We start from the raw sequence: 16992 nt of genomic DNA, 5'->3' as shown, positions 1-16992 counted from the left end.
GCATCTCGCATAAGACCCCCCAGAGGTTTACTGGACTGTAAACGTTCCAACAGCGTTAGTGCTGTGCGTTACTTGGGCAACAATATAAGAATGTCTTGTATAAGTGCCAGGCCCGAGTGTTACCCGGGCAACAGTGTAGACATGCCAGTATGAGGCTAGGAGAAGACATCTCATAAGAACCACCTCTCATCAGCAGTGATGACTAAGTGAATCTGTCTTCAGGCAGTGAAACCAAAAGTGACACGAGTGTGCTGTTCATGTTATTATCCATCGTTATTATTTGTAATTTAATTAAAAAATTTAATAAAATGATTTAATAAAAATGTTAATTCTCAAGCCAAAAAAATCCAACGCTTTGGAGGTTAAAACCTACTCTAATTCAAAATATTGAAATACTTGGGAGATATACAAGGAGATCCAGGGTTCATAATCTGAGTTTATAACCCTAGTTATGTTCATAGTAGCTTAGTAAGAAGCATCAATATTGTAGTACACAGAATCGTAATTTTACTTCCTTTAACCACTACAAACAAAGAAATAAACTTTTATAATAGATGTATGTCACTATACCTTGTACCGCTTCATACAGTCCTTCTTTGACCTACTAGGAACAGCTTCTGCAATTTTTTCCCATCTTTCTGGGGTATTCACTGGAAAGGTTTTTAATGCTTGCTCTAAAAGTTTTTGCTCCTCTGTTGTCCATGGAGCTGCATCTGCACTTGCAGCTAAGAAACAATTAAATACACAATATAATCTTTAATTTTGAATTATTTACATTTTAAAACAGGCTTGGTCATTTCTACTATCACATTAAGTAAAACATCTGCTAAGCAAGAAAACTGAATTTACAAAATGTGAAGAGAAATACGTTTACATTTACTTATTGGACCAACGCCTTTATCCAAAATACACTTTCTAAACAATTAGGCTAAACACATTACATTTCCTCAAGATAAATGAGCTGGCCTACTAAACCAGAAAAATAAGTAATGATAAATAGTGTTGGTGAGTACACAATTGTTAATATTTTAAAGACTTTACAATTACTCTTGGTATCAGTATTCATAGACCAACTGCAATGGCAAGGTAACATGCTACTATCTAAATTAACTAAGCTATAATTGACACTACCTGCATATAACCAACAATTTTACACCCTTCACTGTGTATAACAATTTCAACTCAAATAGGTTTGTAAAAAATTAAGACTGCATAGTCATAATTAAGGATTTAAAGATGAATAAGTCAGGGATGTGGCTAAAATGTCACTCACATAAAATCAATAGCTACAGTGGTGTGCAAAAGTATTTAATCCCCTTGAAAGTCAAAATAAATCATTTTTGTAGATTTTAACCGAAGACAACAAACTCAAAAGTCAGTGTTTGCATAAGTATTCAAAGCTCTACCACATTAACACTTTGTCATGTTCCATTTTGCTGCAATAACAGCCGTAAATTCTTTTGGGGTAAGTATGTGCTAGTTTTGCACATTGTTCAGGAGTGAGTCTTCCACCTTGTTATTGGAAGAATTTATAGAGATCCTCTAGGTTTGTGGGATGGTGTCTCTGGACAGCAGTTTTCAAATAGTGCTACAGATTGTCAATGTGGTTAAGATCAGGGCTTTGACTTGGCCATTCCAAAACATTAACCTTTCTGTTTTTGGGCCATTCCAATGTTGCTTTAGCCTTATGCTTAGTGCTCATTTATACTTCACTCTTGGAACGCATATGCGCCCGCATCATGGCTGCCATGAGTTTCCAGCGTTTATTTGATCCTCTGAGCAGGTCCTCAGCAATTAATGCGACGCGTGCATGAATTGCAGTACCAGCAAAAAGTCAAGGGGCGCAGCGTGCTAAAAGTTGGAATGTGACATCAGAGTCTCTGGTTACTATCTACATGTGATATATTAAGATCTACGTCTTCTGTGCCGTCTTTTATGCTAGGGCTTCCTCCAGTACTGACAGCAGTGACTGACAGCAATAGATCGCCACACTGAGCACATTAAATGTATGATATTCCAACTTTCTGCACATAGAATCCTTAGATTTATACTTGACATCACTTTCATGATGAAATGCATTAAAGTATGTATGTTACATTTTACAGATTAAATCGGTAATTTCGTTTAAGTAATGAATACTGTTAATTACACACATGGGGATAACACGGTGGTGGAGCGTTAACACTGCTGTCTTGCACGGAGTCACGTTGCGGATATTCCCTGCCTGGAGTTTACATGTTTTCCTACTGGGTTTCCACAGTGTGCTCCGGTTTCCTTCCAAAGATATGCAGATTTGGTTACACTAAAATATTGCCAGCGTGTATGTGTGTGCTTGCATTCACCTTGCGATGAGCTGATGCCTCGTCCAGAGATTGTTTCAGCCTCATGCCCAATGCTAGCTGAAATGGACAAATCCCTTGACTGACGGATTTAATCATTAAACATCCTTTTCAGAGATATTGCGGAAAAGTGTCACTGGAATTTTATGGGTGTTCCAGGCAATTCACAACACAGCCAAGCCGAACCTGTTCTCCCCGTGATAATATCTCGCACTGCCACCTGGTGGATTCTTCCAGATTTATGTAAAGTACGCACGCAAGTATAAACACTACAACGCTTGCAGTATAACCCCGGCCTAAGGGTCATTGCCATGTTGAAAGATGGATCTTCTCCCAAGCCGTTGGTTCAAAACAGATTGGAACTAGTTTACCTGCAACACTGTGCAGTATTTGTGTCAATCCATTGTCCCTTCAGTTCTGACACGATTCCCAGTCCCAGCACATGAAAAGCATCCCCATAGCAAAATGCTGTGACCATTATATTTCACAGTAGGTATGGTGTTTCTTGAGGCAGGAGCAGTGTTAGTTTTACGCCACACATATAAAAAGTTCTATTTTGGTCTCATCTGATCATAAAACCTTCTCCCATATCTTAACTGGGTCTTTCTCATGCTTTGTAGCAAATACCATATGTGCTTTTATGTTTACGTTATTAAGGAATGGCTTCTTTCTTGCTACCCTCTCATAGAGGCCTGTTTAATGGAGAGCTCTTGAAATTATGGTCCCATGCTCCTTCACTCCAGTTTCAGCCAAAGAGCACTGCAGACTTCTGAGAGTGACGGCTCTGATGTTTAGTTTTGAAGGATGGCCTCTTCTGATAAGGGTCTGCGTGCTGTGATGAACCTTCTATTTTCTGATGATGCATCCAAAACTGTGCTTAACAGGACATTCAAACTCTTCAACATTTTTTGCAACAATTTCCTAGCTTGTGCATTTTAATGACTTCGTTTCTCACATTAGCAGAATGCTCCTTGGTCTTCATTTTTGCAATGATTGTCCAACAAAGACTATAATCCTTAAATAAAAAGGGTGCTTTTTATATCCGGGGAGATATAGTGGATTCACAAGTAGTACCTAATTATGTTCAATTATGGTCAAATGACTGTCATCTTTGTGTCATTTGTGATTAATTTGACATTTGAGTAAACCTGCAGTTTCCAAAGGACAGATATTTAAATACTTGTGCAAACACTAACAAGGGGACCGAATGCTTTTGCACACCACTGTAAGTAAAATACTACATTTATGGAGCAACATACTCCAACAGATGCATAATCAAATAATAAAATAAATTTTGCTCAAAAATCAACAGAACAAGAGTTATTACTAGAAAACTGCTCTATATTGGACTTTTGACAGCAAAAAGATGATGTTTACATTTACAGCTACACCCTGTATTGGCTTTGCATGGTAAAAATCCCACAGCACCCCCTCTGTTTGCTGAAAATTCACCTACACTTAGGAAGTGTACAGACAGTGCAGGGACAAGAAAGCACAAGCATACAGTATCTGCAGTGCAAGTAACAAAGGACCTTCAGAAAGGCAGCATGTTACAAGAAAATTCAGTGAACTGTATGTCAACACCTTTGTTCTTCTGATAAGTGAAAGTGTACTTACTACATATGCTGTATAACGTGAAAGAACTATGAGGTGAAAGGTCCATTATGGCTTGTAATTATTTATAACAATTTGTTTTTTTTATATAAAAATACATTACTTAAAACTCTAAGACTAACAACAATTCAAGTGCAGGAGTCTTTATCTGAAGGTGACAAGTGCAATACAAACCATAATGCATCATTCCCCTCTAAGAAAATGCACTGTTTCTTAGGGACAATCTACAGACCATATAACCAAAAATAAAACTTCCTCTCTAGCACCTTGAAAAAGAAACGTGCTATTTGAGATGAATTTTTTTATGGCGGGGTGCTGTGCGTACAGTATGTCTTATTGATAGGTGGAAAAAAAAAAAAAAAAAAAAAAAAAAGGTTTGCAGACATTGTCATTGTTACTTTTTTTGCGTATTAAATAAAGGTAAACAAAATATGGTTAAAATAACCAAGGATTAGCCCCCCTGAACCCCCCCCAAACCCCTGACCCATAGGTGGCCTTTATATTTACCATCAAATCTTTCAGAAGGCACTGCGTTATCTACATTTTGAGGCACGGCATTGTGCTCCTTCTTAAATTTCTCAAAAGCTTTCTTGTTGATTTCATCCTTCTGATGAGGATCTACAAAGAAACAACTGTCTGTTAAAACTATATGTAATTTTTCTTTGCCCGGACAATATATTTAAAATAATGCATTTATCTATTATCTTACAATACATTATGTTAAATTATTAAAATGTGCAGCACTGCATTTTGTTAAATCAGTTTAAAATTTTAATATACATACCTAATTTTTGTAAATTCTTGGCTTTATTTATGACATCTTTAGCATTTCTTTTGATACCACTAGTAGAATGCAAATTCATGTAATTTGCAATAACTTCCCACCTAAACAGAACAAAGACAAAATAACATTTTTAGTAATTTCAGAAGAAAAACATTGCTACTTAAAATTGCAAAACAATCTTCTTGATGAACCAATTTTTCTTCCTCTCATCCCACTCTCAAACTCTTTACACTTTATGGTGTTCATGGTTGCTTTATAGTACACGTTCATCAGTTATGTTTCACACCTTCCAATCCTTCCAATTTAATAGCCAGCTTAAGTTTGCTCACTGTCGTCTTTGAAACCTCTGAATGTGATTTTTTTAAAAGGTATTACTTTAATTAATATCTTAATGAAAATAAAATCACAACATAGCAGGCCTGTTTAATCCAATTCAGGTCCACAGCTTATCCTGGCAGCTTTGGAGCAACACCGAAAGCAACCCAGGACAGCGAGTCCCTCTCTCACAGGATACATGCAGTCATGTACAATATACTCACACTGGGCCCTATTTAACATATCTAAATAACCCAACCTGCATGACTTTGAGATGCGTGGGCTGATGGTCAGAATAACCAGAGAAAAACAAACATGGGGAGAAATATGGAGACTCCTCACAGACAGCTACCTGGCATGCAGAGCTGTGGAACTGATACACAAAACCTTCGACTCTGACCCTTCACATTATAGTACCACCAACTCCAGCTCCTCTATTTATAATTTAAGGCAATATACAGTACCAGTCATAAGTTAAAAATCATTTTAAGCAATATAATGTCTATTATACACACTAGTAATGCTTTATTTATATTTTGAAATCAACTTAGTAGTATCTAGATGAAAAAAGTATGAATTTCTATCAAAAACAAGAAAATGTCTGGATGACCAGAAACGTTTGAACGAGAGTGTATATTTACTATGCTGAATGAAAGCACATAACATATAAGGCATTTCATTACTGCCAGTGTGACTCATTAGGCTACTAATCTAACCTGTTAAAAGTTGGATTTAAAGGCTGTAGCAATGTCATTGTGTCTTATTTATATTATACATTAAAGAAGTTACAAACATTGAGTAACTATACACAAAAGACAAAACTTAAAATTAAAAAAGGAGTATTTTTATAAAAAGGCTAGAAGAAAAAATAGCTTATTTGAATTAGAATATGTGAATTGAAAATTTGAACACATAACATTACAATTTACATTTAGTTGGAATCGGTACATTTTTACCAACTCGAACTCCAGTAACCCAATGACTGCTTCTGACCCCACAGCCCTGCTGGCATTGGGCACTGTATCCATGACACAACCATAGTAACCTAACCACTAAAGCCCAATGCTTTCCTTATACTGGAACAGTCTGCCAAACATTTGCTAAGTATGTCATTTTAAGAATATGTTTTGCATTAAGAGGTATAATACAGCACTTCATACCTAGCATTTGTTCCAGCAGGAAAAAGATTGACAGCTTTAATAAGCAGCTGTAAGTCATCTTCATTCCAGCCTTTACCTCCAATCCCTGCTCCTGCATTCATCTGCTCAGAGCTTTTTGATAACTGACGGGCCTTTGCCTCAGCTTCTTCTTTCTCCTTCTGAAGTTGTGCATTAACCTCCTGGATCTTTGAGAAAATTAGGAATTTGCATTATGTTATAAAGGAAATTAACCATTTTGTGGAAGAAAAAAAAAAAAAAACTTTTTCTGGAAGTAGACTTTTAAGGCTCATCTAGATATTCCTAAAAAGCTCATCCGCACTTTTAAAGAAAGGTTACAACACACAGAGGATATGGTCTAGCCCAGGGGTCTCCAATCACAGTCCTGAAGGGCCGCAGTGGCTGCAGGTTTTTGTTCTAACCCGGTTGCTTAATTAGAAAGCAATTCTGCCAATAATTTAATTTCATGGCTTGTTAGTGCTTTAACTCTGCTATGTCAGGTCATTCTCATATCCTAGACTTTCTTCCCCTATCTAAGGATATCATCCAAATGATTTGAAGGCTAAAATGGACGAGCAATTCTCAATCATTCACTTTTTTCTCTTTACTTTCCTTCCAAGTATTTAATTAAACCAAATAATGCAAGATAAATACACACTGGCGTAAATGGTAACAAGCCAAATGGAGAAATGCTGGTCTCTTTTGTCATTCGCATGTTATTGCTAATTAGGATCCATTAAAAACAATGAATACAGCTGTTTAAGATGAAAATAAGCAATAAGCATTCAAAATCTTAATGAGCGAGACAACTAAAGTGAAGCAGAAGTGTTACTTGAGCAATTAGTGCTTCTTATTAAGCAATTGGGTTGGAGCAAAAACCTGCAGCCACTGCGGCCCTCCAGGACTGTGACTGGAGACCCCTGGTCTAGCCTATAGACCAAATAACCACTGAATGAATATTCAGCTCTCTTATACTGCTTCTGCAATACAATATCTATCACAAGACACAAATTTCAGTTGTGAATCAACCTGGAAGTATGTCTTTGGTCTGTGAAAGGAATTCATAATATATTTACTCAAAATATGGAATAAAATAACTTGGACAGAAGAAGCACTTATTCTTCTTACATCTTAATACCAAAAACTACATTTAGCTGAGGTTTTTAAGATATCATAATAAACACCGTCAATTTTCTGCTCCAGGACAGAGAATATATTTGTCTCAATGTTGCCACTCTTCAACACATAAAGAGGTGACTGAGGAAAAACTACAAAGTTACCTGCTTTTCTACAGCAGCTTTGCTTTCTTCCTTTGTGCTTGATGCAAGCACTTCATTTAGAGTTTGCAAGCTGAAAGGATAAAAAAAAAAGTTTGAACAATGGATCTTAATTTATAGAACTTTTCACATTTGACTAATCTCAGAAGACAATTACCTTGTAAGTTCTAAGCGATCACAAAGTTTTTCTACTTCTTCCATCATTTTAACACTTTCCGACTCATTTTCAGAAAAGTAGCTCCAGTTCTAAAATGAAAATATAGCATCAAACAGAAAATTAGAATTAAATAGATAAACAACTCTAAAGTAAACAAAACATACTATAATAATAGAAGTAACATTTGAGAAAGATATATTAAGATACATTATTATCATTATATTATTATCTCTTATACTGTATATATTTCTCTTCTGGTTCGTCCTGCTTCCTGGTCAAAAGTGGTCCCGCCCACACGCAGCCGACACGGCATTTCTCGATTGCTATTCGTCCTCTTCCAAACCCTTCCCCACGCTGCCTGCGGTTCCTCTTCAAAACCGGTCCCGCCCACACGCAGCCAACACAGCATTTCTCAATTCCTATTCCTTCTCTTCCAAACCCTTCTCCACACTGCCTGAGGCCTCCCATACACCCCCACGCCGCTTTTCTTGATTCCTATTCCTCCTTCGGACTACCGGGTTCCCTGCTCCTCTCTCATGACTCCATTGGTGTCACGTCACCGCCCTATATCTAGCCTGACCGCGTGACCTTTCACTTCAGCCATGTGTGCGCCTGGGAGTCTTTTCCGTAGCCTGCTACAGAAAGGTACTCTGTCGACCATTGGCATTGGTTTCGTGCCTTTGTATTTTCATTATACTACGATGGTTGTTTCCTAAGCCTTTGTTATAAAACGAACGACAGTATCTTCTCTGTCGACGGGTTTTTGCCTTTGGGGACCCCGTCAACGTCCCAGACCTATGGCAAACACATAAACTGGCAATTTGCGAAGACCTGTTTACTAAATATTCCACTGACACTGCCCCGATGTACGCTCTCTCGGAAATTAATGAAATACTCAAGTGCTATGGTATGACTCTTCAACAATTTCATCTCCCAGTCACAGAATTCATCCCACCTCATTATCCAACCTGTGTTGACTTTCTCCACGAACAAAAAGTAGCTGCAGATTACACACAGCAACCCAACGACGATCAGCAAACAGTCATACAAACAGTACTGCAGGCAATATACAATCCACCTGTTCATTCCAAGAAATGTTTCTTTCTCGACGGCCCTGCAGGAACAGGCAAGACCTTTATATACAAAACCCTCTTTCACTCTGTTAGAGGTACAGGAGACGTGGCAATAGCAGTTGCTGCAACTGTAATCGCAGCAACTTTGCTACCTGGCGGCCGTACTGCACATACCGTGTTCAAAATACCTCTACAAATCACACCAACATCAACCTGCAACGTGAAGCCAAATACCAATAATATACTTGAAGCGAAAATCATCATCTGGGATGAAGCACCAATGACACATTGTTATGCATTTCAATCTGTTGACAGACTACTGCGAGATCTCACTCAGGAAAATGCACCTTTCGGTAATAAAACCATTCTTCTCAGTGGAGATTTCCACCAAATACTGCCTGTTATCTTATCTGTTTCTCGAGCCCTCACCGTTGCCTCTTCCATCAACAAACACAGGCTGTGGAACGAAATGAAAGTCCTAAAACTCACAAAAAATATGACAGCTCTTGAAAGTGAAACTCAATTTGTTCAATGGCTTCTTCAAGTTGGGGAAGGTAAAACTGGAGACACGGCAGAACTACCTTCTCAATGTTTACCACAACAACAAGACCCAGTTGCTCAACTTTACGGTGATATTAATTTCTCCACGTTGACTCCCCAAGAACTTGCTGCAAGAGCAATACTGAGCGTCACAAACAACGATTCTCTACATATTAACAACAAAGTTCTTGATCTTATACACTGTGAAAAAGTGACCTTCAAGAGTGTAGATACAGTAGTCCGTGACGATCCTAATGATCAACTAACGTACCCACAAGAGTTTTTACACACCCTCACACCAACTGGCATGCCTCCCCATATCCTTCATCTGAAGGTAGGAGCTGTAGTTATGCTCCTCAGAAATATTATGCCATCAAAAGGTCTTTGCAACGGAACAAGACTCATCGTTACCCGAATATATACAAATATTATTCAGTGCAAACTGATCGCTATCCAAAATTCTGAAACAGTCTTCATTCCCAGAATCTCTCCCCTTCCTTCTGACACCAATCTCCCTTTTAAATTTAAACGCACACAATTCCCACTCAGACCTGCCTTCTCCATGACAATCAACAAGTCCCAAGGACAAACGTTTGCAAAAATTTGCGTTAATCTACAACAACCAGTCTTCAGCCATGGTCAGTTGTACGTGGCTTTTTCTAGGGTTAGATCTTTTGACTCATTATCTGTCGTCTTCACCACAACACCTATTCACAACTGCATCTTTCAAGAAGTATTTATTTCTTCTTGATTTCTGAATTCCTTTCTCACCGTTTTCCATTCCTATTCTTACACCGCCGTATGCTACAGCGGGCGTCGGCTAGTTATATATTATTAAGATATATATTTAAAGGGTTTTAAAAGCAAAAGAAGCATTGAGCAACACCAGTACATATACAGTATCTCACAAAAGTGAGTACACCCCTCACATTTTTGTAAATATTCTATTCTATCTTTTCATGGGACAACACTGAAGATATGACACTTTCACACAATGTAAAGTAGTCAGTGTACAGCTTGTATAACAGTGTAAATTTTCTGTCCCTTCAAAATAACTCAACACACAGCCATTAATGTCTAAACCACTGGCAACAAAAGTGAGTACACCCCTAAGTGAAAAATGTACAAATTGTCCCCAATTAGCCATTTTCCCACCCCGGTGTCATGTGACTCGTTAGTGTTACAAGGTCTCGGGTGTGAATGGTGAGCAGGTGTGTTAAATTTGGTGTTATCGCTCTCACACTCTCTCATACTGGTCACTGGAAGTTCAACATGGCACCTCATGGCAAAGAACTCTCGGAGGATCTGAAAAAAAATAATTGTTGCTCTCCATAAAGATGGCCTAGGGCTATAAGAAGATTGCCAACACCCTGAAACTGAGCTGCAGCACGGTGGCCAAGACCATACAGAGGTTTAACAGGACAGGTTCCACTCAGAACAGGCCTCGCCATGGTCAACCAAAGAAGTTGAGTGCACGTGCTCGGCGTCCTATCCAGAGGTTGTCTTTTGAAAATAGATGTACGAGTGCTGCCAGCATTGCTGCAGAGGTTGAAGGGGTGGGGGGGTCTGCCTGTCAGTGCTCAGACCATACGCCGCACACTGCATCAAATTGGTCTGCATGGCTGTCATCCCAGAAGGAAGCCTCTTCTAAAGATGATGCACAAGAAAGCCCACAAACAGTTTGCTGAAGACAAGTAGACTAAGGACATAGATTACTGGAACCATGTCCTGTGGTCTGATGAGACCAAGATAAACTTATTTGGTTCAGATGGTGTCAAGCGTGTGTGGTGGCAACCAGGTGAGGAGTACAAAAACAAGTGTGTCTTGCCTACCGTCAAGCATGGTGGTGGGAGTGTCATGGTTTGGGGCTGCATGAGTGCTGCCGGCACCGGGGAGCTACAGTTCATTGAGGGAACCATGAATGCCAACATGTACTGTGACATACTGAAGCAGAGCATGATCTCTCCCTTTGGAAACTGGACCACAGGGCAGTATTCCAACATGATAACAACCCCAAACACACCTCCAAGACGACCACTGCCTTGCTAAAGAAACTGAGGGTAAAGGTGCTGGACTGGGCAAGCACGTCTCCAGACCTAAACCCTATTGAGAAGCTGTGGGGCATCCTCAAACGGAAGGTGGAGGAGTGCAATAGGATTCCAATGGCAACCTGTGAAGCTCTAGTGAACTCCATGCCCAAGAGAGTTAAGGCAGTACTGGAAAATAATGGTGGCCACACAAAATATTGACACTTTGGACACAATTTGGACATTTTTCATTTAGGGGTGTACTCACTTTTGTTGCCAGCAGTTTAGACATTAATGGCTGTGTGTTGAGTTATTTTGAGGGGACAGCAAATTTATACTGTTATACAAGCTGTACACTGACTACTTTACATTGTATCAAAGTGTCATATCTTCAGTGTTGTCCCATGAAAAGATATAATAAAATATTTACAAAAATGTGAGGGGTGTACTCACTTTTGTGAGATACTGTATACAGCATACATGTGTAACAACAAAAAACAACCAAGCAAACTCCTATATTTTCTCATCAAGACTGTTTAAACACATTTCCCAAAACAAATATACTTTTATCTCCAGGGTTGTATTTGTTTGGACAGGTCTCTTAAGAACCAGAAACCTGGTTAGAATCAAAAATGAAGATTGATTCTGACCAAACTCCCAATTTGCTGTCAGATACTATGCATACCAGTGCTAAATTATCTAACAATGTAATTAAACTTCCGGAGGGTACTGTGCTTCAGCACCTGTAGTGCAGTCTTCTTTGTCACCATATTTAGCAGTTTGTTCTTCATTAACAGTACCAAGAATTACATTAAACAAATTCTACAGGAACACCCAAGACACTAAGAATGTTTTCTCCCTCTCAACTGAAGTTCCAGCCAACATGAATGTACTGTATAAGTGCATGGCTGTCTCCTGAAGGCATATTAGCATCCTTCCTACTGCACTTTCCTGATGAACATTTAAATTAAAACTGTACAACTGGTCACAAATTTTTTAAACAGTTGTTTTTTTTCTTCATAAGAACAACAAGAATTCCACACACTAACATGCAATATATTGCAAATATAGAATGCTAAAGACAAAACAACTAATTTTTATGTGCATGAAGATACAGTGATATAACTGGTCACTCAGTTTCTTCCTGTTCCCCAACAATGACATTTATCAACATAAGTTTTCTAAGATGGCTTAGATTCCTAACACTGGTCAGTGCATGGGACAGAATATGCCCTGACACACTTTTCCGTTTACAAAAGCTTAGAAATTGACAAAATAAAAGCAAACCAAAATAATTAACTAATTGTTAATAATAAAAAAACTACACGAGAAGAAAACAAAATCAGATTACATGAACTTCCACATTTTACTTTGGAAAATGGTATTTATTGATGTTCTCTATTCTAAAATATTCATTCTGCCTCCAAATGGAGTAAAAGCTACCTACACCACTGCACTGCTCAAAAAGTTCTATCTATAATCATGGCAAATTTGTAAAATATAGAAATCTGTAAAATACAGCATAAACAAAACTGCTTAAAAGTGATAATGTGGCAGTCAGCATTTTTAAATACCCGGACTTAATACACTAATGCACTTACAATTACAATTTATGTGCATCTATAGCAGAAATAAAACAACAAATTTGATGTCAAGTTCTACCTTGCATATTGTTCTGAGTTTTTGTCTTTCCTTTTTGATGGCTTTTTTCTGAACTTCTTTCTCCTTCCTGGCCTGAAGAGCCGCTTGTTTAGCTTCTTCTTCTTCTTTCTCCTTCCTAAGTCGTTCAGCTTCAAGTTCTGCTTGCTTTATCTGAGAATATGTCAGATTTAAAAATAAACAAACAAACTTTATTCCCCAATAACTGAGCAGGTGAAATATTTACCATCCCTACAGTTTATACTTTAAGTACAGCAGAACAGTTTAAAATACTCAATCCCCAGAAGCTTGATGAATTCATATAAGCAGTAGAATTATGGACATAAATAATGTAATTAACACTAGAATTACCAGAGTCCACGAAAAAACTCGTAGATCCAGCCCACCTTGAAACCGTTCTCACCTCTCTTTTGTCTTCTAAATGTGCCGATTAATACGAGCAGTTAGCAGCTGGCTATTCCATCCTCAACTGCTGCAGAACGTTCACTAAGTTTTCCCAGCTCATGCCTTGTTTGATTATCTGGGAGTGACTGAAGTGCTGGAGTTCTAGAGTGGAAATAATAGATCGCTATTTGGACCACACGCATTTCATATGTGTTCCGTTTCTACAGTAATCTGTGTAAACACATTTTTAAAACAGAAACGTTTTTCATATTTTAGTAGTAAATGACAAAATGTAGGCATACACTATATAATGTATGAAGCCTGAAGTCCAAAGATCAAGTAAACACTTTCATAAAAGATTCAAGGCATAGACAACAGCTTCAGTGGCATAGCGGTAAGATTGGCTGACTTGTAATCATAGAGTCCCCGGTTCGATCCCCACTCACTTTTATATTTGCCGTTTTCATAAGTGAGCTGCTCTTTTTGTTAATATTATAGAGTACACACATACATTTGGTTTATGTCTGTAACACACGGTGTGCATTTATAGGACTTGTAAAAGTTACCTTTTTTTTAAACTTTTATTCTCTCTAAATCACGATCACGATACATACTACCGCCCTCCCCCACCCAGGTATCTGACGCTGTTATTTTTCATTTGAAACGAAATAACTGGAGATGTGAATGGTGTTTTGAGACAATGGAACTGGACATTCTCTCATATGGAGGGATTAAAGCTGACACACAAACGCTGGCGAATTTGCCTTCTTCGTATCTCACCGTCACTTGATTTTTTTTTATTCAGTTTTATTGAGTTTTCCTGCTCACGCTGAATTAGTGTGCACCTTATGGTGTATGATGTCAAAAAAAAAAAAAAAAAACAGACGTAGGTATATATGATATTTGGAATTATTCGTTTTATGACCTGTATACAGTAGTACATTTCAGAAAACTTTTTGGCATGGATACAACATTATTCATATTATTCATATTCATTCGCATAACATCTTGCGGTTTGTAATCAGTGACTGTGTGTTTTTTTCCCCTATCTTGCCAGTCCCCACATGTTGCTGTATGCGGTTTCTTTTGTACTCCAGGACATGCAGAGGATAGAATAGTACAGAGCAGTAAGTTCAGCGCTACATGCAATCATCAGATTCAAATGTTAACTGTTCACACACACGCAAGGATCGTCTTTCCTACATTTACAACGTGTGTACCTATTACAATGTACAAGCTTCTCTCTATGCTGTGGTTTCTATTACACACCTGAAAGAAAGACACAATATATGTGAAAACATCATCGCACTAATGCAATATTATTTGAAAATGAACAGCGTCAGATCGGGTGTTTATTTATGCTGAAGCTATTACTGAAAGAAAAAAAAAGATCAACATGTGCGTTGATCCTGCAGCACTGAATAAGCTCACGCGCTCTAACAACCCCACATCCATCCCCCCCTCTAACTCTAAGTAACAGCGCAAGTACAGACGCAAAGCAAGTGTGATCAAGAGTCCCCAGTTCAATCCCCACTCACTCCTATATTTGTTGTTTTCAGTAGTAAGCTGCTCTTTTTGTTAATATTATACAGTACACATATACACTTGGTTTGCGTCTATACTTGCGCTGTTACTTAGAGTCAGATCGGGGGGGGGGGGAATGTTAGAGTGCGTGAGCTTATTCAGTGCAGCAGGATCAACGCACGTGTTGATCTTTTTTTTTCTTTCAGTACATGTGCCTTCCCTGTTTATTTATATATCTAGTGGCTTTTCTGCCTGTCTGTCTCTCTATTACGCAGTGCTCTGTCTGTCTGTGTGTTATGGATCTTAAAAATAACAGTTATAAGGACACTTGTTCATGTTAATTGCAGTCTCAATTGTTAAAAAATATTTTAAAAGGAGCATCCCACATGAAAATATAATGATCTCATTAACTGACAGTACATACCAATTTATAAATTTTATGTCCATTTGAGGTTAAAAAGAAAAAAAAAAAAAAAAAACACTTTCTACTCAACGGGGAATCGAACTCAGATCTCTGAGAGACAGTAAGCCTGCTGTGCTCTGAGACGGCAAATCTTACCACTATGCCACGGAAGCTGTTACATTGTTCTTGAACCTTTTGTGAAAGTGTTTATTTGATGTTTGGACATCATGCTTCACACATTCTATAGTTTATGCCTACATTTTGTAACATTTATTACTAAAATATGAAAATGTTTCTGTTTAACAATGTGTTTACACAGATTACTGTAGAAATGGAACACAATGAAATGCGTGTGTTCCAAATAACGATCTATTATTTCCACTCTAAAACTCCACTTCAATCCCAGATAATCAATCAAAGCATGAGCTGGGAGATGCTCGTGCACGTTCTAAGTCGGTGGGGGGATGGAATAGCCGGCTGCTTGCAGCTTGTTTTTATCAGCACATTTAGAGGACAAAGGACGCTAGCGGAGAGGTGCGAATGGTTTTTAGGTGGGCCGGATCTACGAGTTTTTTCTAGTGTTAATGGTTCCCTTATTCAAATGAATGAAAATATATCTATTTAAAATTGCTAAAAACACAATGGTAGAAATTATCTGCAAAGTTCTAACCCGCTCTCTTTCTTCATGTTCCTTCCGCTTTGCATCTGCTTTAGCTTTCTTCTCTGCCTCTTTTCTTGCTTTTTCATCATCCTTAAACTTTTTTATACGAGGATCACAACTGTATGCTGTGTCTGGAAATATTCAAACAAAAAAAAAATCACATCAATAAAGAAGTTATTTAAAAAGGTGGTTAATGAAAAAGACATTATAGAACATAAATGTACTAAATTACAATTGCAATGACTTTATAAATATAAACTATTTACAAAGCTTTATAAAATTACATATTCTACAATTCTAGCCATAATAAAACACTTCATAACAACAATGCAAGATTACCATTTTATAGCAACAAAAACATTACTCCAGTTAGGCTCTTGCATTGTTAGAAAATATAAAATTAAAATCATTAACTACGTAGCAATACCTCAGAATACACTTAATACAAATAAACTGACTTGATTTGTTGATATCAAACGGTGAAATTAAGTGTAATGTCTTGCTGTTTTAGCCATTTATATATTTATGCTTGTTATGTATTGTAATAAATCTCAACAAATCTTTATGTATTAAAATACTAACAATTAAATGAAAATCACATTTGGTTCTGTGACAAAGAGAGCAATTCCTAGTATGGTAATTAGCCTAAAAAAGAGCAATACTAGAAATAGAAAAAGTAAAATGAATGACAATATACAATCTTTGATGGCCTTCTGTTTTAAGTACCAGTGAGAATCACACTTCTACACACCCACATACAACTTGTTGCACACACACACACAGTATATAAAGTACACAGACACACATATATACATGATGGTGAACCAAACAATTTGGGTAGGGCAACCTCAGAAACGTTATCGATGTTCAAGTCCTTCTTAAAGCAAATTGCTCGAGAGCATGACATGGCAGAAAGGTAAAAAACAATAGTGAGATCTGCTGAGAGTGAAGCACATTGCTGAGGCCGCTCACAGGAAGAACGGCACCTCCATCTGCCAAGGATCAAGTACAATATACAGAATGCTTGTGCAAAAAATGAGAAAAATGACTGTGCAAATTGCCCTATGCTCATGTCATC

At 37.8% G+C, this 16992-nt stretch overlaps 1 protein-coding gene across 1 annotated transcript in view; it reads right to left on the bottom strand.

The window, feature by feature from the left end:
- dnajc2 (DnaJ (Hsp40) homolog, subfamily C, member 2) overlaps positions 1–16992 on the bottom strand; it is a 63680-nt gene that overhangs the window by 1076 nt on the left and 45612 nt on the right. Inside the window, exons 9-16 of the mRNA XM_028811561.2 lie at positions 15924–16045; positions 12946–13095; positions 7644–7732; positions 7490–7559; positions 6213–6397; positions 4738–4838; positions 4461–4571; positions 571–725 (exon numbers count right to left, since the gene is read on the bottom strand). Of these exons, the coding sequence (XP_028667394.1) occupies positions 571–725; positions 4461–4571; positions 4738–4838; positions 6213–6397; positions 7490–7559; positions 7644–7732; positions 12946–13095; positions 15924–16045 (983 nt within the window). The remainder of the gene's footprint in view (positions 1–570; positions 726–4460; positions 4572–4737; positions 4839–6212; positions 6398–7489; positions 7560–7643; positions 7733–12945; positions 13096–15923; positions 16046–16992) is intronic.

This window comes from Erpetoichthys calabaricus, chromosome 1, assembly GCF_900747795.2.
Source record: "Erpetoichthys calabaricus chromosome 1, fErpCal1.3, whole genome shotgun sequence".
Lineage (NCBI taxonomy): Eukaryota > Metazoa > Chordata > Cladistia > Polypteriformes > Polypteridae > Erpetoichthys > Erpetoichthys calabaricus.
This window is presented reverse-complemented; position numbering and strand designations above follow the sequence as displayed.